The 25,939-nt window shown below is 36.7% G+C and overlaps 2 protein-coding genes across 3 annotated transcripts in view; both read right to left on the minus strand.

Moving 5' to 3' along the window:
- On the minus strand, positions 1-5,094 carry EAPP (E2F associated phosphoprotein). Its single transcript, XM_058838863.1, has 6 exons — positions 4,938-5,094; positions 4,286-4,467; positions 3,557-3,655; positions 3,093-3,216; positions 2,151-2,273; positions 1-618 (listed from the first exon to the last, which is right to left on the minus strand). The coding sequence occupies exons 1-6, from the start codon at positions 5,009-5,011 to the stop codon at positions 354-356; spliced, it is 867 nt and encodes a 288-aa protein (XP_058694846.1). The 5' UTR covers positions 5,012-5,094; the 3' UTR covers positions 1-353.
- A 201-nt stretch (positions 5,095-5,295) lies between these two features.
- SNX6 (sorting nexin 6) overlaps positions 5,296-25,939 on the minus strand; it is a 29,780-nt gene continuing 9,136 nt past the window's right edge. For both annotated transcript variants that reach the window (XM_058838852.1, XM_058838844.1), the window contains exons 5-14: positions 25,681-25,802; positions 23,578-23,701; positions 22,239-22,334; positions 20,889-20,994; positions 18,387-18,462; positions 17,067-17,106; positions 15,846-15,932; positions 14,802-14,961; positions 13,673-13,758; positions 5,296-7,118 (exon numbers count right to left, since the gene is read on the minus strand). In XM_058838852.1, the coding sequence (XP_058694835.1) occupies positions 7,065-7,118; positions 13,673-13,758; positions 14,802-14,961; positions 15,846-15,932; positions 17,067-17,106; positions 18,387-18,462; positions 20,889-20,994; positions 22,239-22,334; positions 23,578-23,701; positions 25,681-25,802 (951 nt within the window). In that variant the 3' untranslated portion in view covers positions 5,296-7,064. The remainder of the gene's footprint in view (positions 7,119-13,672; positions 13,759-14,801; positions 14,962-15,845; positions 15,933-17,066; positions 17,107-18,386; positions 18,463-20,888; positions 20,995-22,238; positions 22,335-23,577; positions 23,702-25,680; positions 25,803-25,939) is intronic.

The following is a 25,939-nucleotide window of genomic DNA, read 5'->3' on the forward strand; positions in this document are numbered from 1 at the left end:
TCAGTTACTATAAAATATTTATTCCAAGAAGCTGTTCTAATACACACTGAGATAAGGAATGGCTAGTATATATACAGGGAATGATTGTAATATACAGATCTTACATGGTATTTACAAAATATTTAATTCCCAACGATGCAACCGCCTGATGGTGGGAAGAGTATACATTCATATACACACAGTTAACTGTATGCCTTTTATAAACTTTGCAAAAAGTCCAACCATTATAAAGTTCTCAGATGGAAATGTAAATTAATAAGACCGCATTTTAAAAAAGGTGAGTGTGCCTGCATTTCTAACACTTCCCATGCTCTTAAAAACAGCACAGGATTTTTTCCCCCTGCATTTGCACATTAGGAGTGGCTGGCCAGAACATTGAAGAAGTGAAAAACTTCATCTTTATCCATTACTGCTACTTCAGTTGAGCACTCAGTACATAATACTGGATGGTATATTTCCTCTTCTTCTTGATTTGATTGTGTAGAGCCAATTTCTTTGCTGTGCTTCATTTTCTTACTTCTTCTCTTTACCTTCTTTCTGTATTTCAGTACTTCCTCTTTGTTAACAACGCAGTTCATCACAAACATTGCTCTGTACTGTGTTTTGTAAGATTCATGTCTATGGAGAAGGGGAGAAAATGCAAGTCATACCATTCATACAACTCTGCTTCCAAGAAATCTGTTACCATCCCTGAAAGTGGGATTAAAGACAGAAAGTAACATGCCAAAGGGCTGACAGCCAAATAAATAGGAATTTTATAAACAGAAGTCACAGCTACAAAAATAATAAAAACATAGAACTGCAGCCATCTGTTGTTTTTTTAAGGCATTTTTTAAAAATACTGTCTGTTGCTGCAAGAAGCACCCTGGAGTACAATGGTATTGGTACTGCAGAATTATGCATTGCTACATATAGCTCATAATAGGCAAAAGATCAGGAAGCTGTGAGTGTAAATGATTCAGCTACTGGCATTGACATCCTAAAATGTCGTGCAAGTCTGAAATTCCTTATTTATAAATAATATCATTGACATATCACACTAGAAGCAGCATGTCTATAAAAATCCATGAAATTTCAGCTGTCATTGGTCTTAACAACTGTGTATCTGGAGTATGTAGCAAAATTCAGTACTGTAGTTCAACATAATGCAATGTCCCTCAGGCTGCAATTTTAGAGCAGCCTAAACCAAGACAACAGTGGCTGCAGAAGTCGAATTCTGCTGGCTTATTGCCTGTATGACACTGTGTTGAGCTATGTCGGTGGATTAAACCCAGGAAAGACCAGTATGACAATAAAAATAAAGAGTTTTCTGTCAGCTTAGGAACCTGAAATACCTAAACTATAGAACAAGGTCAAGGAGTATTGGAGTCAGCAAAGCAAAAACAGAGAAATACAGGACTCAGTATTTAGATGATTTTAGGCTGCTGTGGAATTTCATCCTCAATCACCAAAAACACTCAATAAATGACAGGTATTTTATTCTTCATTTCAGAAAATTTCTTTCTTCTTTACTCCCAGTTCTAGAGTCCTTTCCTTAGCATGGGTTAGGAGCACTAACTAGGCCTGCAATGCAGTCAGATACTGAAGAGTGTCAAAACATACTGTGGATTCTCACCTAAATACCTTCCTGGGACTTTTAAATTTAACAACACTCAAAACCGTGACTGCTAAGTCTCAAACCAATTAAGAATACACTATCTTTATTTTGCTTAAACCTTCTTCAACAAGGTATTTTTAGACAAAAATAACCTGGAATAGTTTTATGCCTATAAGTATCAAGCCAAGATATATATATAGATAGGTATTTCTAAAATCCCCAATCTGCCTGAAATGCCTGTTGAGTCTTTACAATTATTTTTTTAAGATTTTTAAAGATTTTTTAAGATTATTTTTATTTTTTACCTTCTCCACTATGCTAACATTCTACCCTATTCTTCCACATCTCCACACTGCAGGTTAAACTGATCATCATTCTTACAAACCAGCATCTAACCCTAGATCTGACTCACATCTACCTGCCTTCCCTTTATGAGGGCCACCTTACAAGACAGAGCTGATAAAAATCCATAGACCAAACTGAATATACTAAGAATTCTACTGACCAAAAAAATGAAATTATAAGAAGACCCCTTATTGTTCACTGTTGTTACCTCTGGCAGTCCAGGCACAATGTTGTCATGCAAGCAGGGCAGTTCAGAACAGCATCACTATTTGGAACAGCTGCAGGTTTTGCCTGCCACTGCTGTGGCACTACTCTTCTCTGGTTACGGTACCTACCAATTTGAGAGAGGAGGAAGCGGAGACAAAAAGTGAAATTACATGCTCTTGCTGTTTGTCATAACAACTCAATGTCAAACTTTTCTTTGCATTAAAATACACAAATTAATACTTGGCTCTTTCTGGACACCATTTGCATTAACTCAAAAAACACAGATGAGAAGATGAGGGGAAAACACATACGAGTATCTTTTGATTTACAGAATACTTTCATTTGGTGAGACAAATACAAATCTGGCATGAGAATTTGTGCCTAATAACCCGCTCCTCTGACTAAGTAGGTATCCCAAGTGCAATGTCTGCAGGCAACATTCATTATCTTATTCAACAGATTTAAGTGGAAAATTTTACTTCTGCTGCAACAACCATTTTTCTACTTCAAAAAACCCTCATTAAAGTAGCTTTCTATTGTTCCTGTTTTCTCTGAACATTTTGTGGCTCGCTAAATTCAAGTTTTCCAAAACCAGAAATACAGTATTTATCAGGAGCAAATATTAATCAGCAATCAAATTATCTTGCAACATTTTAATTCACAGCATGGTTGTTTAAATGAGATCTACAGACAAAACTAGCTTACAGAATTTGGAAATCTTGATTTTAAAAGTTTTGTGTAGTTTTGAAGACTCAACTTCCATTACATACACCTAAAACATTTTACAGGATTTGAAGTTTCTTATGCTTTACATTTATATATAAAAAATAGTCACATTGCATGGATTTGACAGCATTGGCTTTTTCTCTACATTTACCATTTTCATTTAAAATTTTCAATTGATGTTAAGCATCATACAATTCAAATATTTATGGTTACTTACCCTCTCCTCTGTGAGTCTACCCACTCCTGGTCTCTGTTGTCTTCTTCTGGGTCATACAGCAGCTCATCATTGGAAAGAATCTGACGCTGCTGATGTTTTCTGTTTTTCCGGCTATCCTGTGTATCTGGAAAAATTTGTGCAAGAACATGTTACATCCATCTAACACAAATTATCAAAATGTACAATTTCCAATTTTCATCTTCCATCCTTGCAATAAATCTAAACTGAAATTTAAATGCCTGGCTCATCTCTCCTTCAAGTGTAACCCCAAAGCATTACACTGGGATACATCATAGAATTGCAGGAACTACATTGGGATGATACAGGCTGGTAATTCCCCTCAAAAATGTTGCCTTCACAAACAGCCTCTAGACCCGCCCCCTCCCCCCCTCCACCAAGAGGATTTTACACGATCTGACTAAGTGGTACTATAAAGATGCCCTCCTCTTGCCTCTGTCAATTACCTATTTTATCTTCATCCTCTGAATCAGAATCAAAGTAAATGTCATCATAGTATTTTGAAGTGCTGGCAGATCCACTCAGCCCAGTACTTGAGGAAGTACCTACACATGAAATTACAAGTGGTAAGAACACCCCAGTACAAGGAGAGAAAGTATACAGCCCAGAACAAACCTTTACTTTCAAGTTACTTTGTCCAGAGTGCTCTGTTCTACCTGGGTGTGTTAAGTAACAGCCCTCCCAGTTTATTCCCACACCCTTATCATTCACATCACTTGTGTTACTTCATTTACAGGCATTCTCAGAGCAGAGCTGCTCCCTCTCCCTCAAAGATGAACCTCAGATAACATTTGAAGCGAAGTTTCTCCCAACACTCCCTTTAGACACAGAGGACATCACATCAAATATACCTGTCTCCGCCCTATGTCATACACACAAGACATCTTTAGTCATGTGAAAGAAACAAAAGTGTGGCATTATTTCACAAACTTTGATTACAATAAAATTCATTAAAAAACGTCCCCCAAAAGTTCAGGCCCACGGAAGTTCAAAAAATACCTAGACAAACTGCCAAGCAGCCACTCTGCACGAAAATTACTATTCTGTGCTGTATGGATGCAGTGATGTAAATACTGCTACGTATTCTTAACTATACAACCAAAACCTAAAGATGATTTGGCCACTAACACATAATTCATGATTTCATATGCAAGCAGATGTTAAGCATGATTTACCCATTTCAGGTGATTTCCATTTGCCTTCCATAGTCTTCATGGTGGTGTTCAGTTCTGCTTCCATCTCCTTTTGGAACTCATCATCACTGGAAGACTCACTCTCGCCAGTCAGGCACTCCCTTATCAGCTTCCGCTTCTGGTCAGGAGTGCCATGTAGGAGCACATCCACCTCATCCTCTGAGCTACAAACATTTAAGTGGTACACACCTAATTATTATAAATAGGCTAAAATATATAGTGGATATAGACACTTGGAGAACGACCATCTGAATTGTGTGGGTGCACTGGAAATCACTTCTATGTTTAGGGGCAATGTACATATTAAAACACTTTATTAGCTTAGGGGTATTAAAACTCTGGTTTAAACGCAAAGGAGGTTCAGCCGACTGCGTGGAGCCTGCCACAATGCCCCTGCAGCTCTCGCTCCGGCAGGGAGCTGGGCGGTCAGAAATTTAATTACACCGGTTCAACGAAATCGCCGCTCCGACGTGAGGCCGATCCTCCTGCACTCCGCGGGCAGCCCGGGATCGACACCCACTCACGGCCTGGCACAGCCACTGTCGCTGCGCGCCCGGGCCAGCACAAGCCAGGCGGGGAGCGGGGCCCGCCGCCGCCGGCCCGAGCCCACCCCCCGGCCGGCAGCTCCAGGCACCTGCTGAGCGCTCGCTCCTCGTCGCTGGGCTCCTCCACCACGTACGGATCATCCTCCTCCCGCAAGCGGCTCATGGCGCCGCCGCTGCTCGCCCGCTGCCGCAGCCAGGCCCGGCCCGGCCCCTTCCGGCCGCCCCGGCGGCTTCCGGCGGGCGAGCCCCGCCCGGCCCGGCCCGGCCCGGCCGCGCCCCCGCCGCCAAGAGTGGGGCCCCGGCAGCCCCCGGGCCGCCCCGCAGCGAGAAGCGGGTAGGCGGGTCTTTTCCCTTTTCTCCTTGGAGCTGTAAGTCCTCGAGTCATGTTTGAAGCACTTTATTCCAGAGTTACCGATCCAGAGTCAGATCTTTAAGAGACACACCCAATACCAAGAGGCTTGGAAAAAATTTAATGAGCTAGTAACACTCAACAGCGAGGACTAATCTAAAAACTGTTCCCACATCCTACTTAAAATATTTACAATATTGTTAGCTATATATACATTGTCATTGTTGTCCCTCGTAGTCTATTTATAGATGAGTTCCTTAGGAATTATACCTGTTATATCTAGAAAATGAACAGCACAGTATTAGTGTAGTAGGCATTGCTAGGAATACTCTCTGTACTAGGTAAGTTGCCAAGACCCACTGGGCACTGGTCATCGAAGCCTGAGGTGATGGGTACATGAATCAAAGCACAATGCAAACTTCCCTGCCTTTGATGTGCAAGGCAGTAGGGTAAGTATACTACACTGTGCAATTCACCGTATCTGAGAAGAACAAACACACCTGTGTGGCAGTACAGGGCATCTGTAATCACAGAGACACTGACTTACGCTGAACTGAATTTCCAGCCGTACCATTCACCCAAACTTTGCTGTTCCACTGAAGGCCTAAAAACAGCATATATTGCTTGTAAAGCAGCAATCCCACTGTGAAGAGTAGTTCATCAAGTAAAGCCTAATTTTATGACATCGTGAAATTACACAACATAGCAGCACCGCTTGGAAAAGGTCATAGTTCAAGGAAGGAGACCAATCAATACAACTAACAATATTGGATTCATAGTCTATATCTTAAGTCCAGTTAGCAGAATGAGATCCTTTTCCACTCCTTTATAGGGGATACCTTCACTTTTTTCCTGAAGTAAAACATTTTATCTGTATCACAGTGGGGCAGTATTACTTTTCACTGATATTTTATGCACCTTCTTCTGAACTCCCTTCTGCTACTTTATTTCCCCTTTCTTAGAAGAAACCCAGGAAGTTCTCTCAAATATATTTCTGCCAAAGAAATTGCAGAGTCAGCCACCAAGCTCAAAACAATTTAAGTACACTGGAGAGGAAAGTCACAGACAAACAGATAAAACCTGAGAATGCAAGTGAAAAAGTACTGGGCGAGTAGTGTCAGACCAATCCAATACTTAGTCAATGGTTTTTACATGATGAATAAAGAAAAAAAAAATTAATCTAATTTACTAGAAAATACTAAGCTTATAGATGATACAGTATCTGCATCATTTTAGAAAAATCACTGATTTCATGGTTTATTTTACAATAATTGGATTAGTCTACAAGTTAAGGCAAACATACTAATGCATCTGCTTTTCTTTTTAAATCATAGTTATAAAGGTTACACAAAGTTCTCCAAAATTTCTAAGAAATGTTCACAATTGAAAAAAAGATAAGTTCTTTGATATAAGTACATGGAAAAAAAAAAAAACTAAGACAGTGTATACAATGCCATTATAGTAACAATATTCAAATATCTAATGGTAATACTTAGGCCATTTGAACAATGTGCTTCAAATGGTGATCTTCAGAAATTACTTACAAAGGTAAATAAGATTGCAGCCGTATCATAGTATTCATAACATGAACATTATTATATTGGCTATTTTCACAAAACCCGAGCATTTGGTTTTTGAACAATGAAAGCGTATAATGATTAAATAAACATGAATATGTATGTATAACAAGTATGCTGTTCATATAGTCTGGAGCTACTTTCAGGTGTTTAATTCTTTTGAAAGAAGAAGCTTGCTTATGTGCACTTTGTCAAAAGTTTTCTCCAGGGAACTGTAAATGCCTATTTAAAGTCATGAAAACAAAATCCAGAGGAGGGCAGCCCTTGTTAGTGGGAGGACGGAACGTAGCTTATGTGTCACCATTTAACACTGCCAGGCAGCTCTGCAGAAGCTGTAAGTTACCCTGTAAAAATAAAGAAAAATATCACCACATTTGTCTTCTTTTTTTTAAGCTTGTGACAGAACAATGTTTTTTTAGATAGCAATGACACCACTAAAGAGGAATAGACAGGTTTTAAACTTACGGAAAAATATGTGTAACTTGTGTATTAGAAGCTTTTTTGAATGTAGGAATATAGCGTCATGGAAATAAACACAGCCAATTTGAGATTAAAAAATAAGCATTTAATACTCTTTCCTGTTTCTTCCTAGAGGTCTAATCAGGCCACAGATCTATTCACTGCAGAGCACTCTCTTAGCAATGAAATTCACAGTGGCAAAGTTTAAAATATTTTATATAGTAGGACCATTTCTCTGTCTCTAGAATGAGATTCCCAAAGTATAAATATTCATGTGTTACACTGAATACTATATACACCAACAAATATTAAACAATTCATAGCACTCGGAATCTCCTCGCTTCTAGCAGCCATTTGAGCTGACATCTTTGCTCTAGGAGGAGGCCTTGTAAGACAGCAGACTGATTTACATGCTTAGCCAGGTGATTAAGCCATCAAACTGAGTTTAGCCTTTACAGCTGGAGCTACAGAAGTGATTATTAGAACATTAACTCAACTCTAAGCCAAGCTCTGGCCTTCCTTCCAAACACAGGTTTTAATCTTATTTAAAGCATTCTGTCTCTACCATAAAAATATACAGATTGGTTTTCAGGTATCTGAATGAATTTAGAGAACGGATACCCTTGTCAATTAAGCAAATGTGATTGACAAGCCAGAATTTACTTTGCAGTAAAAACCCCACCAAAACAACCCAGAATTCATATGCGCATTAATTTATGCTTACATCATTTTAAACTACTAGTTATTCACTATGAAATACCTGTACTACGTTTGTTCCCAAATCTGAAACCTCTGTGTAAGAAAAAAATGTTGGGCTGTTGACAGTGTTAGGAGTAATTCTTATCAGGTTCAGATAAAATGCAGGAACAAAGCAGTTTGAATGCCCAGTTATGAACATGGAAGAAATTGCTGACTTCTCAAAAAATTTTTTGGATCAAGAAAGAAACATATAGAGAAACCTTCAGACACACAAAAGCGTGTAAGTATCTGTGATTTGCATGCCTTTCATAAAACAGTCCACAGAAGTCCTTAAAAATTTGTAATTACTTTTTCAGTTAAAAGCCACTCCAAGTGACTTGTGATAGATAAGCAAGACATTCATCCCTCAGCCCCAAAAGGTAAACCATAATTCTATGCCCCCCTTCAGGTTCTTATAATCCAGATTAAGCAATTAACTGATTTAAAGCCTTGAAAGCAGATTCCCAGTTATGCCTACTAAATCCTTCTCAGTCTTATCCAGAAGACAGCAATTTCGGTTCCAGCTTCAACAGCTTTTTCGTTTCTTTATGTCTATACTGGCAGAGGACAGTCACAAGCTATTTTTTAAAAGGCTTGTAATTCAGTGACATGAACAAATTCTATATAAGCAAGATACATAGGGACTTGGTGGCCCATCTTTGTGGTGTAAAGGATTCATAAATTTAAGGTCTCTGTTACTGAAAAGCTGATTATTGACTGTAATGAACTAATGAATTGAAAGGAATACTTCAGTCTGAAGTCTTCAGTCTTCAAATGGAATTCAATCTGAAGGACACTTACGGACTGCACACATTACCTGTAACTGAAGTGTGACAATAATCTTTTGGCCATCTTATTGCAGAAGCATGAGGTATATTTGTAATTGACAGACCATTATGTAGCACTCTAAAAAAAAAAAATGTTACCAAGACATCTGTGCTGGTTTTGGCTGGGGTAGAGTTAATTTTCTTCTCAGTGGCTAATACGGGGATGTGTTTTGGATTTGTGCTGAAAATGGTGTTGATAACATAGAGATGACATCATTATTGCCAAACAGCTCTTACTCTGCCTTTTCTGCTTCTTGTACTGGCATGCTAGAAAAGTAGCTGGGGGGGCATGGGAGCTGGGGGAGGACACAGCCAGATCAGGTGACCCCAAGTGACCAAAGGGATATTCCAGACCATATGGCATCATGCTCAGTATATAAGGTGGGGAAAATAAAATGGAAGAGAGGGGCATTCAGACTGTTGTCTTCTCAAGTCACTGTCACACATAATGCGCCCTGCTCTTTTGGAGATGACTGAACATCTGCCTGCCAATGGGAAGCACTGAATAAAGTCCTTGTTTAGTTTTGCTTGTGTGCATGGTTTTTGCTTTCCCTGTTAAGCTGTCTTTAACTCAACCCACAAGTTTTCTCACTTTTCTGAATTTTAGTTGCTAGCTGAGGTTAAACCATCACAACATCCTTTACACCTCAGTAATTTCCAGACTAAGCCAGTCAGTCTACTAAAATTTTCCAAATAGGCACATAATTCATTTTCATTAGATCAAATTTACAAAGTTCACAAGAACCACCTTATTTGTATTATAATAAATCAAGGACAATAGAAGCTGTGAGCTATTACTCCTTGTGGCTGCAGTATCTGACATATTTCACTTACATCAGCATAGCTTGAGAAAGTTCAATATATTCAGATTCAGAAAAGTGTTTCTTGCCAGCTTACACTCCTAAGCTGAAGATATTAAAACTAATGGCAGAACCACAGTGACAGAAACATCCTTTTCAGGAAAGAAAGAATTACTGACAAAACATTTCAGCAAATCCCTTAGCACTGCATTTTGCTTACTTCCTTCTTCTGTAAGTTCCAGGTATCTGTTGCTAGTAACACAAATTCTTTTTCCAGAAAACCCAGAGAGGCAAGCGTGTATATATTAATATTTGAGGAAAATGTATGTTTCTGTTTATTTATGTGAAGGAAGTGGCTGTCTTAGTTACAATTCATATGTCAAAAGACTCTAGATGTACAAGAATGCTCCAAGTATATGATTATAATCTTAGCAGTTTCACAAGCTGTCAAACCTCCCTTCCCTGAACATGAATTCCAATACATGAATACCTCAAAATCCAAGCATTTAAAATACTGAACAGTACACCAAATGCAGCTTTTGCATCAAAATGGCCAAACACTGATTCAGGTCTTACATTAGCTACAGCTGCACTAAGTCATGAAGAAACACAGAGCTAGCAAAACAGAAGCTAAGCACTACCTAGGGGGATAATCAGCCAGAATGGCCACAGAAAAAGAAACATCAATATGTTTAGAGTAGGTCACTGACCAATGATCATCTAAAGCTTCAGTTTGGCAGCTATTCTAAATAAATCTAGGGTACTGCTGCTGGTAAGAAGGCAGCTCTCTTTTATTGCCAGACCCTCCAGCCAAAACTGTGTGTTTTGATACAAGCGATGTTGTGAAAACAAGACAAAGTATGAAAACCCAGAGCAACTTTCAGCTCCTTCTTACTATGCAGCTGCACACGTAATTGTGCCAACATAAGGGAAAGGAAGAGTCATGTATCATCATCCTTCCTGGCAGCAGTCTGCCCTTTCATCAACTTAAAGCAAACTTAACCCACAGTCTGATTTTTAGCTATTTCAAAAGTCCTGAATTGTAATTCAAAAGGGTAAGAGGATATTAATCATACTTCCAAGTACTATCTTATAGGGAAATAGTATGAACATAACTTGGCAGAGAGGGTTTACTTAGAATTTGTATATAAAGTGTCCCTGTTTTACTGAGTTTATTTCCCTATGGCCCTCAAGTCTTCTAGAGCTACAGGCAGGTATAGCTCATAAAATGCAAGCTGTGCCTCAGAACTTTCAATTCTTTGGTCACTGATTTCCTCTGTGCAGCAACATCTGTATTTTGATATTTGTGTTTTTCTTTCCACACAGAACAAGTAACTTTAAACAGCAAGTCAAGCAGCAGCCTTCATTGTGTCTGAATTCCTCAACAAGAGCTTCTCAGGTGAGTTCAGCATTCACTGCTACATGTAACTACAGCACATTTCACTTCCACATTTTTTGTGTGAGGGAGCTCCAAATCCAAAAGACACATAGTTAGACTGATTCAGAAACAGATGCATCTGCATGGCATCTAGTCTGGAGGCACTCACTACTGAAAAAGAAAACCCATAATAGAAGACTTCTAGCAAAAGGCTTCAACAGTGGGTATCTTCTGTCCCCAGACTGCTTCCCTACTTAGCATTTTTGCTGGAATCAAGCACTTAGACTTGGGTAACAGGTCATGAACTTTGTCAGTGCTGTGCTCCACACTCGATTGACCAAGCAATTGCCATTTTGTTGTTACCAAAACTTCACATCTGCCTCCAGTAGGTGTCAAGGCACAGAGACAGAGACTGCCAGTATCAGGCAAAGTATTTTGCCAAGAACCTAGAAGCAGGGGGCTTTTGATCTGACATAATTAATTGACTGCCTACATGAAAAACATAACTTTCTTTTATGCTTCTACTCTTCTGGCTGTACTTCAAGAGAGATTAGATGTCTAGAAACAGCCCAGCTTAGCCCGGTCAAAACCAGAGCTACCTAGTCCTTGAAATGTGAGTACTGTTAGTGATTTGTATTTCAGTCATATTCCTCTAACATTGCTCTGCCCCATCAGGGCACAATATTACATAAAAAAAAACCCAACAAACAAGTATTTTAGTATTTCCATCCTTCCTTTTATGGAACAAACCTAGAAAGTGTCCACCAAACCATTTAATCCTTCAATACTCCATACAGACTAATAAAAACCTATCCATAAGACTCTCTTCAAATACCCTGGTTATTGCATTAATAAGAACATTCCCCATTATATAATATTGAAAAATACAATGTTCTGTACTTGTACATTCTGTAATAATCAAACCCATAATTTGCAGAAAGAAAAACAGCAACTGAACTGATCCATCTGTAGTAGCTTAGCTTGTTTCAAATATGAAACAGGAGCATTGAAAGAAGGGAACTTTCAAACCTAGCGAGAAACGAAACATCCTTTCATTCAACAGGTTACAGTATTTGTTAATGTTTCAAGATTTATCATTCTTAGTCCAAATGACCTTTTATTATGGTAAAGCTTTAAAGATTCAAAACTGTCTAGTGAATGTTGTGCTCCATGATGAAGTAGGTGAAAAGGGTCAGCAAAAAAAATTGATCTTCAAAAGCAGAACTACAATTGAAAGCTTCTATTACAGCTTCGTGGACTCTTTGTTGGTAAAATTACTAAGACAAGACAAGTCACAGACAGGCTACTCAAAGAAATGCATTGTAAAACACAAGCTGTGTCAACAAACTAAAGCTAAAAATCTTAAAGCACTTCAAGGAATACTGAGGACACAGGAAGCACATATCAAGTTGAAAGCTACAGAAATTAAGCATTTTCCCCCTGTATTCTGCAGTTATTAGCTGACAAAATTCAAGAGAATATTACTCCAACGTTGTGACTTGCATAGTTAAAAAAAGGGATTCTTTAAGGATACTTTAGAAGACAGAGACATTGTCTAAGCATTCCACTTCAAGGCGTGTGGAGACTTCAGCAAGAGTCAGTTACAAGAGATGATGAACAGTCAATGATTGAAGCAGGACAGAAGCATTCCCTTACTAAAGCACAATATGGCAAATCAATAAAACTGTTGCAAGTAAGACTGTTAGGACTATTAAAAGTAAGGACTGTTCATCTGAAAAAGGAGTCATGTGTTCCATACACTACTGATTGCTTTACCAGCAATATATAAATATCTCATTAAACTGAACTTACACCTGCAACAATCTTTTTTTAAAAAGTCCCCCAAACAACCCTTTTTACAGTGTACTGATTTTATAAGCAATGGGTTTAGCAGAATGAAGAATGACACCATGAACACTACTGAAAAGAGTGTAAAGAAGCACTACACCTCCTAAAAAGTTCTTTCAACAGATATATTCTGAGTTAATTCACAGCTTCCTAACCAATGCAGTTTCAGATTTGAAGAGAAATGCTAAAGAACTGATTTTCAAAAGAAAGCTGCCTCCAGGTATATGACTGTTCAACTAAGAGACTGTTGTAGTCATCCATGAAATCAAATACATTTTGAAATTTGAAGACAGTACAGGCCTCTAAAAAGTTCTTTTTCCAGAAAAATTTATCTTCCTGAGAAGGCTATCTGCAACATGCCTCTTTTGATAATAGTTTAGAGTTTAAAGGCAAAAAGGTTCAAACAGAATGCTCATCATACCAGACAGGCCGGTGTGATCTCATGCTTAATATCCTATACATCAAGGTCCAAAATCTGGCTAAGAGGAGAAACTGCTTCCTATCTCATAGTGAAATGGTAGGAGAAAGTTTTAAAAATAGGTTAAGTTTTCAAATTCTGCAGCTGTAAATATCAAACAGACAAATAAACATAAAACTGAAGGCAAAATTATCTTCCATGACATGAGTTTCCCAAAGGCACCTCAAGCATAACGATCTCTCAGAGACACTTGAGCTGTACTTCAATTTCTGTTATTAAAGGAAGTTCATCTTTCTGGACAATGCTTAGCTTAAAATTCACCTTCCTGAATGTGAAGTGTGTATCATGCAATAACTGTAGTCATTTTGGTTAATCAAGCATATAATATTCAAAATTACTTGAAATATAGGCTAAAAATTATCACAGTTACCTTAGCATGCTTTAATTCCAGTTCTGCTAGTTCCACCAGATTTTTTCTGAATGCCGCAACTCTTCTTGTCTTAAAGTCTATCAGTTCTATAGGAAATAAAAATGGACTCATTAACAGTATCCCTGCTAGTAACCTCAACTATTAAAAGACATTCCTTGAGGATGAAGAGGTAAAGGGTGAGAGAAGAAAAAAAGAAAAACCTCACATTTAATCTCAGCACATTCTGGGCTCAAAAATACTGCAACTCAGTTGGAAGAAAGGAAACCATCACTGCAGTTCCTCACCTCTACGTAACCTTTTGTGGACACAAAGCTCTTTTGAATATAGACTGCCAAGTGGATGCTTTTAACACTTGTTTCTCTTATTCCATCTGCACTGTTCTTTCAAGGCTGATACTTGAAAGTCTACAGGGAATATACTAAGCTAAAACTAGGATGAACAACAGTATGCCTTCTGCATATACTCTTGTGGCTAAGAGGATCACTCATTCTCCATTGTCTCGTTTTTAGGAATCATTAACCAGATTTACAGGCTTGAACAACTCTTCAATGATAAAAACAGGAGAGTGTGGTGTTTAAACCTTGAACAGATCTGCCACAAATGATGAGTCAGATACCTACTAATTCACTGAAGTATTAACCTAAAAAAGACAGTAAGTTTCCAGAAGAAAAGTAACAGGTAAATAAGGTTCCTTTTCTTGATTAACTCTGTCATTCAGTGAAATATCATTTCATTATTTTTCCCTTCTCTAATGTACTATCACATCTGTGACAGATTGGTGCCTTCACAAAAGAAAGCATAAAACCAAAAGGGGAATTTTAACAACACTGAAATATTTTTTTGCTACTACTGCTAACAGTTGTAATTTTGTATCCTAGCTTATTTATGTAAAAAAAAAAAAGCGTAACAAGTAATTTGCACCTAGACTGCTCCACCTATCAGAGCTATGAGAAACCAAAGAAAAATGTAATTTGAACTTTCTAAAATAAAAAATAATTAAAAGACCATATACCTGCTTAGAAAATGGTACAAAAATCTATTCTCATTAATTACATTTATTATCATTAATGGCATACTACAATATATTAATTTTCAAGTAGTAACATAGGATCAAGGACTACCCAAATACCTTGTTTTGCTGATTCAGAAATTTTCTCAAATTTCTGACAGCATATTTGCTGAGTAGTTTCAGCTTGCAGCACATCTTTATTTTTTGCTCTTGCTTTATCCAGTGCCTTATTAGCATTTTCATAATCCACTAGTGACCTCGATCTTCTATATAGGAGATCCTATTAAAAAAACAAAGGTTGTATGGAGTTTATAAGATTCTACCCAAGGACTTTACTATATTCCAAGTAATTTTAAAAAATCTAATTAATTTTAGTCCTTCTTGCTGCATTTCAGTTCTTACTAAATTATTTGCATTCACTTTACTTCATCCTGTAAGTCACAGGAATGTCCATACTAGATCAGATCCCGAACATAATACTGTTTGATCTCCATCTTGTCTGACAGAGGCTAGCAACAGATGGCTTAGATCATAGTCCAAAAAGCCAAAGAAGGCGAATCATGGGAAATTTCACAGCTTCTTAGATTAGAAACAAGCTACATTTAGATTATGTATTTGAAATACACACAGAGCCCGAGAAACAGTAGTAACATTTTTTGTGCAACAGTTCGTGATCTTCTAACTACAGACATTTTCTGTCAAATGCTTGCTCATCCTGTGATGTTTTTTAATCATCTCACATCAAACAACAGTAAGAATTGAAATTTTCTGGAAGCACAGAATATCAAATTCAGCCTGTGTGTTTTTGTATCAGCACCAGTAGATTATATGGAATACCCAATTTTAATATTTAACAAAAAGCAGAATTGCTTGCAATTACAAGCATGCATATGCTGCAAACAGCCTTTCCACTGTTTCTCGTTACTGTATGATTTGGCCTTGACAAGTGGCTCACTCAGTTCCACACAGTCCCACATCACCAACTGCTTTGTTACTCCTTATACTCAACAGAGACAGGTTTTACAGCTAAGGGAAAAATTGCAGGCTAGAGGTGGCAGTATTTTAATCTATCTATATTGTGAGTTGATGATCCCATATCACTTTCTCCTTTTTTTTTAATGTTAAAAAAACACAACTTCACTGAACAAAAATGCATAAATTCACCTTAGCAGCTTGAGATTCCCTAAGGTAGTATTTCAGAAGATCAGAAAGTTTAAGATCTTCATCTGCAGATACCCGAGCCTCTATTTTCTGGAATAACAAAACAAAACACCACCATCAAACAAAAAAAAAACCAAAAAAACAGTAAGCAGAAGGATCAACTTAAAAACATCCAGACTTTGGGTTTTAATTTGTATGATACTAATTCAATGTAAAATATACAGTACAACAACAGATAGTCTTTTTCTAAAACTAAATCAGGCATTAAATATAGGGTACTTAAAGATGCAAAATGAGAAGCAGTATTAGTATTTTGTATTAAAATGTAAGGAATAAGCTACTCTGCAAGCAGTAATTGATAACTGGCTTTCTATATTAAAACTGCTTTTTTTCCCAATAGCAATTATATTTATGATATGCTAGAAAAATGTAGCGAAATGAACTTATATTAAGAGCTGTATAAGCAGTTTTATGTTATTGTTGAAATCAAAGGAAAACAAATTTTTAAGGCATCTTTGCAGACTAACTGTGTAACTGCATGTGCTAAATGGTCTAAAAAGCCAATAAACTAATACTGGCTTGCATTTGAGACAGATTAGAGTCTGCATGTGCATTTCTAAAACCCTAATTTTTATTAAAATAATTCCTGAAATGCAACATTTTGAGTCAAAGCAAGTAATTCTGTTCATTTTTTTTGAAGTATGTGTTAATGCAGATACAATTCTCAGTTTAGAAATGCACATATTATTCATTTGGAAGTTTTCCTGATACATGGCATACATCTTCTCTCTACCAAGCCAAACAAGTAAGGCAAAAGAGAAGATATTTGAAAAACTGGTTACAAGAATATGCAACTTTTGAGTCAAATAATTGCAGAAACTGATCTTGGCTCCAGAAAAAAAGCAGCATTTTTTTTCTGGATTAAGGATTCAATTTCTTCATTTCTTTTACCCTTAACAAGTTCTGTGACTCCCAGTCACAAGTACGAAAAATCTCTGTCTATTTTAGAGGAACAGCAGCTTTACAAGGGTATTACAGCAGACTGCCTATAAATGTTTAGTAGACTGAAGAGTCCGAAGGTTCATTTTACAAAACACATGACTGAAATCTTACTCTTTCTCATTCCATATTACACATTGCTTAAATGCTCCATCTAGAAGCACCCATATGAATCCACATATTAATGCCTTGTTGACACATGATGTCTGTTTCATAGTTACATACCCTTGTTTTGTCAAATAACTCTGACACCTTCAGAAAAAACCTGTGGAAAGAAAACAGCTCATATTACAACATTGTTTTCAACAGTTAATTGCCTTCTAGAACTCACACTATAGTCTGTGTCTGGCAATAAAGACTGCAAAGGCATTGCTTACAATTTTAATTCATAAAACTCAGAACGTACTAGTTTCACACTTCAAACATGTAGGAACTGCAATCTAAGAAAGGCAAAGGACAAACAAAGGATAACAGATGGATATTTTTAAGTAAAGAATAATTGCTCAGCTCCTAAAGGATTCTTTATGCTTCTGTGAATTAAACCCCAATTAACCCAGCACTCTGGTCAATGGTCTTATACTACTATCAAGTGTCCTGTACACAAATTTGAATGTACTTTTCTTCACACAGTAAATATGACATATGTCCTACTTGGAATTCAGGGATGCTGAGCTACAGTGTGGCAACATCTCCATTGCAGGAGACAATACAAGCCTCCAGTCTTACAGCAGACTGAATTACAGTCAAATTATACTATTTTGACAGAAGACAGATGTGATTTCTGACACACCCTAATGGACTACAACAAATATCAATACTGTCATCAAAGTATCTGGTATATAAGCTATCAGCACATTTAAAAGTATATCACAGCAATTCAGATAAATTAGAAAGTTAACTTTCATATTCATCTCCTACCTGTCGTCACACTGACACCAACATCATGCTAACTAACTATGTGGGTATGTTGACAAGCACTGACATCCTTAAACTAGTTAACTAAGTTTTATTGTCAGTTTTATTTGCTTCATCTTCAAGCAAATCACTGAAAGATTAAAGGACAAACATCTGTACATAGAGACACCCTTCTAAAGTTTTGGGAACTCTGTAGATTCCTTTGTTTTCCTAAGAGCAGTAAACTTGCCAAAACAGCAGAGCTATTTTTCCAGATGTTGGTACACTCAAAAAAATCCATATACTCAGACTGAGACCCGTGCTTGCTGCATATGTCAAAGCATTTGTAACTTTTTTTTTTTTTTAATGGTGAAAGAATTGTGGTGTTTTCCTTATTTGTGAGGACTTTTCCATCTCAACTGTGCAATTTTCTACAGACTGTAGAAAGTAGCATTTTTTTACAGATGAGTATTAAAACAAAAGTGTTGAATGCAGCCTGCTAAAGAAATTAAATACTAGAAAAGAAAATGTTTAAATGTGATACAGCTGTAATAAATTTTGGTTTTCTCCTAACAGGAGCTCAATCTCAGCAGGTCACCATTAAGACTGCTATACAGCAAATTACCCCGTAGGTTATTAACAATATCTTACTTGCATATATCTGTGGAGTCCTGTGTTCCTAATGCATATAATGAAGAACCAATTCTATTATAGTCATCCGCCACATCTAGAAAAACAAACAAGCACTTGTTTTACTAACTCATTTCTTTTCTTTCTGAAAATTCTGAAATTCCTTTCTTCAAAAATAGGTATTTTTCTAAAAGGACATGCTTTAATACATAAGTAGAAATAAAATTGCGATCACATCACTTAATAGAAAGGATAACTTCACACAATAAAAACAGTGCTTTCACCAAATTGCACAGTCTGTAATTTACCTAGGTGTATTTTATGCAATTAGAACGTGTTAGGTGAATTTATTGTGCAATTTTTTTAGGTTTTAGTTTGGTGGAAGATGTACAAACTCAATGGTTAAAGTCTGAATTTAAATTTTCTTTTAGAACTACTTGGAAAAAATAATATCACAGTTCAGCAGTAACAAAAGGTCTGTGTGCTTGAGAGCAGTTGACTACAAACCCCAAACTACCAAAAATACAGCACTATATATGCAACACATTTTCTAGCACATCCCTATTTTTAGGAAACCCTTACCTCTTCAACAAGCAGTCACTGGTTAAAGTAGCATTAGTGTCAAATCACTTTAAACAATGAAATTAGAAGCAATATTTTTAAGAAGGCTGCATACTAGTGAGGTATTGCTATATAATCAACATAAAAAATAAATTTTTGCACACAGAGCTTTTTTAAAAAGCTCTAAGTATTAGCTCAATGGATGATGAAAACTAACAGACCCATGCAATGAACAGAAAAATGTATTTGTTTGTTATTTCTTAAGTTTACATGCCTTTAAGCATAATTATTTTTTCTTAATTAACACAACCTTAACAGATTGACAGGGTCAAGCTTCCACATAATTCATTACTTCATACATCATCAATGCAGCTGGTTACAGTGAAGAACGGTTTAAAGAAGCAATTAATCTCCCCTTCTATTCCTCCCATTTCAACATCAAAATGGATTTTCTGCTGGAAATAGCAAGTCAGTGTCTTTGCACGCCCTGCAGCTCTCTGTTGATTGTGTTATCCATAAACTACAGATTGCCCATTTCCAAAACAGGTTTCCCAGGTCATTGCTCTACTCCTCCAGCCACAATTTCAAAAGGCGCCATTTGTCCCAATTCACAGTTTGGCAGAAGTTGTCAATAAACATCATATGTGATTTGAGCCTGGAAACCAATGAAGCTTTGTCATGAGTTTGATCAATCCTTTCCCATCAGATCCTCTACAACCTCATTTCAAAGGATTTTCCCAGTTCTACAACCGATGTAAAAGCCTTTCTCACGCTGTAAATAAATCTTGACATTTCATTACCGTGAATGAAATTCAGTTCTCATTTTAAGAAAGCAACCAAAACCACCAGAAATCACTTTAGGCAGGAACTGAATGCAGACACAGGGCTCCCTTAGCTCATTGAGCCATAACTGACTTTTTCCATCTCCTAGCATAGATACTAAAACTACAAAAGACTCAGTGTTCATACAATGGCAAGAGAAGCATCTGAAGAACTCAGAAAAATCTTGGTTTAACATCTCATCCAACATCCCTTTTAGAGATCTTATCAATAGAGATTCATAAAAGGTTTGTGACCTGGTTTTGTATGAACTGTAGTTCATAAATAGTACTGTAGACAGCAAGGACAGTCTCTGTAAATCAGACCTAAACTTCAAGGAGGTACACAGAATCTGGAAGATCAATTTTGATTTATCTAGGCAGAAAAAATCAAGGGCAACACAGGTCAATTCCTTCTGAGCTTCTCAAAACACAGTAATCCTAAATCAAACACAGTAGTCCTAACCCAAAGATTTTTCATTTTCTCAAATAAACGAACTGCACTTGAGAAGACCTTCTAGAGCTTTCAGAAATCACATTAGCTAGCACTCAGCTCACGAAGACAAATCAATACGCAAGTGGTAACTCTTGTCTCAGTAAGAAAAGGGGTCCTGCAAACCAGGCTACTGAATGTACACATTCCTATCTCCACTCTAAATAGTTAAAAAATGGAAACCTAGTCTACAACTGGCCCAAACAGAGTTTGCTATGTGCAAAGGTAACTTTGTCAGCAAGGAAATGCAATGCCCAGTTGCCAAGAGATTGCACTCGGTGGAATCAACCACATTCAACCAAGAACAACTACACTAGGAGTAAAATCACATGCACTGCCATCTTACTCACCTCTACACCTAAATGACAAAGTCAGACTTCAAAAAATTATTAATACTTAAAGTGTATTTCTTTCAAGCAGACAGCATGAAGAATCAACATATCCTCAGCGTTGCACCAGGCTGTTCTTACTCCATCTAGTCTACTGCAGCAAAGCCTAAACTTAGAAAGTCGGATTGAACTTCTTTACATTCTGAAGGCTACACTTGGAAAAATTCACTTTTCACATGCAAAAAGAAAACTAAAAATTACTTCTCCTCACAAACAACTTCTGTACACTCAAGTACTATTTTCACCCTGGAAAAAAACTCACTTTTATGTGATCTTGTCATTTTATCAGATTTGGCAGATGCATCTTTGACTCGGTTGTGATATTCTACAAGGAATGTTCTCTCATGTTCAAAGAAGTCATCCACATCCTACAAAAAAAGGGAACAATTAAAAAAGCAGGATTTCACCCACACTCTACAGAGCAATTTCAGAGTAAATTTTCACATTTCACTGTTGCTGTGGCAGGAAATGCATCTGTTTTTATTGTCTAAAGCACCATTTATATGAACTGATTTATTTCCACTTATATCATGATCTTAAGTTTTATTAATAAATCAGTAAGAATTAGCAACAAGCATTCTAAAGGTCTACGTAACTAGACATGAAGGAATAGCAAAGGGTCACCAAGGGTGACAGAAAAATAGAATACATGTAATCTACCTAGAAAAAGGGGAGAAGGGATCAAAGTCACCCAGTAGCACAGAGGCTGTGGTCTCACACAAGATGATTTGAACTCCTAGCTCAGAACACTTATCTTAATGACAGACTTCTTTCAATTTTGTAAACACAGGTAAATGTTAGTATTGTCTGTATTATAATTTGAGATAATTGGTTTATACTTATTTTTAAAAACCCTCTAAAATAACACAGATGCTCAATACCATGGAATAACCTAAAACATGGGCTTTGAACAATGTTCTTATGAAACTGGAAGTTATTTGGCCTTTATATTTTTCTCCAAGTCATAATTAATCCATGGTTATATCCATTTTCCAGCAGTTTCAAAAAACCAAGATTTTAAGCCTAGAAACTTTTAACTCTTGCAAAAATTGCTACTAAATCAATCAATCAATCAAGAAAAGAGATTAAAAATCATCCTCTGCAGAATTTCTGCTTGCTATAGAAGTGACCTTGTAGCTTTTGGAAAAGTAAAAATTAAACTGAATTTTCATTACCTTTTTTTGTCCCTCACGTTCTTACATCTACTGGGAAAAAAAATATAACCTCTACTGCTGCTCTTTGAAACAGTAGATAGATTCTACAAACACTGAGAAAATTCACTCCATTAGTAACCTCTGAACAGAAGCAGTTTTCAAACCTAGTTCTCCTTTCCACTACATAAAATAGCAGGCCTCAACAACAACAAAAACCCAACCAGATTATCAGTTATCTATGTACAAAAATAGGTGCTTAAACTCATAGAGTACAGAAAGCCCACAAGAAAGCTCTCAATTATTTTGTATCCAGGCCACAAGCTCTCAGCCATGGTCTGCCACTAATTCTTAAATTAGATAAAAATCCCATTTTGTACCTATGTAAAATTGTGCTTCATCAAAAAAGGTGACAACAATGTTAATACATTTTAAATCTTGCTATGTTAAGTAGTAATTACCTTTACTCCTGAAACAATGACACCATCTGCTGATTTAACCATATTTTTGAAGAAGTCTTCAAGTTTCTCTTTCTTATTTTTCCCACGAACACTCAACTGAAAAACAAATTAATTTATCAAGTTAATTCATTTTCTGGAGGCAATACAAGCTTTAAAAAAAATTAAATAGAACTACATACCCCTACTTGCTACACCTAAAACAGTTTTCTTGTTCTCTGTTTATTCTTATACTCTGCACTAATGGAGACACAACACCTTGTAATGAAGACTACCTCATTTACTAGATTGTTTATCACCTAAAATACCATTCTAGGGGGAAATAAATAAATAAAGATCAGCAACATTCTAGCACCTGCAGATAGTACCAAATGTACAGTGTACATTTTAGTTATCAGTAACACAGTATTTCTCATGCACAGTATTGCTGAGTTGATGTAATGATAGTTAATATAACCATGTTTCACTCTTTGGTGAATGACAGATCTTTGACTTCCAGAGGATAATGCTGGTTTAACCCTCCTCACACTCCTCCTGTCCATCTAACTTCGCCCAGTTTAGGTAAACTGAGTGCCTGAACCTTGTAAGCATTTCTACATCAAGCAACACAGAAACCTCTGTAACATATTTTGAATTAAGTATGTATGCAGTTGAGTCAGTCTTTGTAATAATTTCTTCTGCTCAATGTTGATTCCTGCAATTTTAAAAAGTAACCGAAACTCTTCAGAGAATGGGAGCAAACAATAGTTGTTTGTCTCCAACACCAAAGAGTTATGAATCCAAAAATACTCTCCATTATCTCAATTCAGTATGTTACATGGGGACAGCCATACTAGCCTAATTATCAAAAAAAAAAATTAAACGCGTTTTCACACACATCATCAACAAAAAGGTTTTACTTATCAGAACATTTCATCAGAAATTCTCTCTAATTTTGTTAGCAATAAAATTTACACCACAGTTCCAAATCCTAACAATTAGTGTTCCATTTTGTTGCATCATTCTTCCCCACAACAAAAAAAAAAAATACAAAGAGTAGAAAAGTATACTGTTAAGTGAAATCACCACAAAAAGCTCATCTTTTTAATCCAAAGTATACTGGATTTCCAGTAATATTTTTCATGCTGAGGTTAGAGTATATAGTGCATTTGGTTCCCCAGGTGGCAGCAAATGAACTTCTACAGACTAAATTAATTTCTAACTTTTACAATACAAATATGTCTGGCATGAAGGAATTGATATAATTTGCTCCAGGAGGTAATTCCCTCTTAATCAATTTTCCATCCTACCATAAAAGTACATCTTGATTTCTCTCGCCAGCAATTCAGTTTTCAATACTCACATCCTGATTATATTCCAAGAATACATGGAAATTTAAGTCCTTTCTCAAAATAGGATGTGCTGCCACGCGACACAAAAACACTTCATGCATTGCAACTGTCTTCTTGAATATTGCCAAATATTCACTAAAAACAAGAAATAAGACAGCCATAAGAATTTCATACGAAGCAATTAAGTTTGAGATAAACTAGTGAGCAGTTTTAAGAGATCCTCAGTAAGGGTACAAAATTACAAACCAATATAATGGAGTTTATTACTCCAGTGTTTGATATAGACATAAATAAATAAATAATGCAATGTTAATACTAGGGAGAAATTTTAAGCCCAAACACATTACAGAGAGACCTTTAATGAAGAGTCAACAAAATACACTGCAATTTTTATGGTTAGCTAACAGACACTGGCTCGCTGAAAGTGTAACCTCATTTAATTGTCCTTCCCCCAGCACCCCAAAAATCAAGAAACTGAGGTAAAGACTTGGCATTAAGACTAAAGTCCCTTGGCACTGTGTATTGAGACGCAAATTCCTTCCTCCCCATCTCCATCCCCTTGCCCATTTGCACCCTCCTTACTTATTTGTACGTTCACATAGTTTTGTTAGCAGTTTAGACAGTCTTATTTCATGTTAAAGCACCTAGCCTTTTTGAGCCAAAGCTTACATTGATGTCTTGCTTCTCATTAGTTCTAAAAGTGAAATTAAGAGCTGCATTTGGTAGGTACAACAAAAAAACACATTTAACCACAACAATCACATAGTTGCCCAGTTCAGCCAACTCAACTTCAAAGCAATTACTCACTTGCAATTTAATTAAAGAGGAAGGCACTCTTATCAATACAAGTTTGCCAGAATTCATTGTGCTTTGCAAATTCAATGAGTAAGATGCAACTCATCTGAAAATGAGGAAAGGGCTCTTTTTCCCATTCTGAGGTCAAACAGTGAAATTATAATCAATGCTTTTCCTTCCACTATGTGCAAGGAGGTTAAAATTTACATACCAGCAAACCAGCAGGGCCAGTGTTGGGAGATGTTTGATCTCAGTGAGAGTAGTAGTCATTCAGTGAAGACAAAAAAGGAGGATGCAGAGGATGGAGGTGGCAGTAGAAGAAACCCAAAGTTTTCTGTGTTATCCAACCCCTAACCAGACCACAAGAGAATCATGATCAGGGCCGCTGGAAAACCAGATTCTTTAAAATCTATAGTGTTCTGCTAATTTCCAGTTTTCTGCATATGAAGTGTATATCTACTCTGCTATAAATTATGTTGTACATATCACTAATACAGAGCTTTTTAAGACATTTGCTCACAGCAGCTGAAGTTCGGAGAGAAAGCAGCAGTTCTAAGAGTTCTATGTACTTTTCTTGCCAATTCAGAGCTCTTGATGGAAGCAGTCAAGAAGCAGCGTAAATATACACTTGAAAACTGAAACCAATGACAGGAAAAAGATCAAAGAAGTGAATGCATGATAAAGAAAATGGACGAAGCAAGGAGAAACTTCACTGTGCAACTCAATATGGAACAAGAAGCTTCAGAGCAGTTAATTCAATATAAATTAAAATCATAGTAAGGGAAAATAGTATTTTCAGGAAGTATATTCTCCTTGCACAAAAATTAAAAAAAAAAGTGTCAAAAAAGGAATTTTCTAGTAATCTTCATATTTCTTGGGGAACAAAAGGTTGGCATTTATGTATACAGTACCAACCACATGCACAACTCCCTACTCCAAATCACTGCGTGTATAACCTGAAAGTCTCATTAGACTTATAAAAAGTGGAACACTAGAACTAAAAAAGATAGAGGTTATCTCCTCCCTTTGCAGATGCTCTGTAAAGAACAGGATCTAAGTACTTTATTTCTTATAAAAGAATGCTTAAGGACAAGCTGATTTATTTCCTGGTTCAGATCTTCCACAGAATTATTTCTACAATTTTCCTAATGGCACTGATCATGATCACTAAGATTAACCTTGGTTAGATAGCAAGTGGATTCTCAAGTCTATGTTTCACAGAGAACCATTACAGTGAAATCAGAAACATGGGACAGAAAACAGCATTAAAAGTTTTGGAATATAAATAAATTAATAAAGTAGTAATCAAGTCTACATACGCTTCCAGTTCTTGTTTCATCTTAGTGAATTCTTCTTTAGTCATTGATCCTTCCCCTTCTCCAAGTTTCTGCAGTTTCTCCCTGGAGGCATCAAAGTCAGGCCTGGGTGGTGCTGGTGGAATCTGGAATTGAATCCAATTTTTTTTAAGTTCTCATTTTCTCAGTCAAACAACACCCATTCACAGTACAGGAACTGTAGACTGCCTGCAGCTTTTTAATACATGTTTCTCTCTTTCATCATTCATTACAGCATTTCTGG

The sequence above is a fragment of the Poecile atricapillus genome, chromosome 1, assembly GCF_030490865.1.
Source record: "Poecile atricapillus isolate bPoeAtr1 chromosome 1, bPoeAtr1.hap1, whole genome shotgun sequence".
In the NCBI taxonomy this organism is placed as follows: Eukaryota; Metazoa; Chordata; class Aves; order Passeriformes; family Paridae; genus Poecile; species Poecile atricapillus.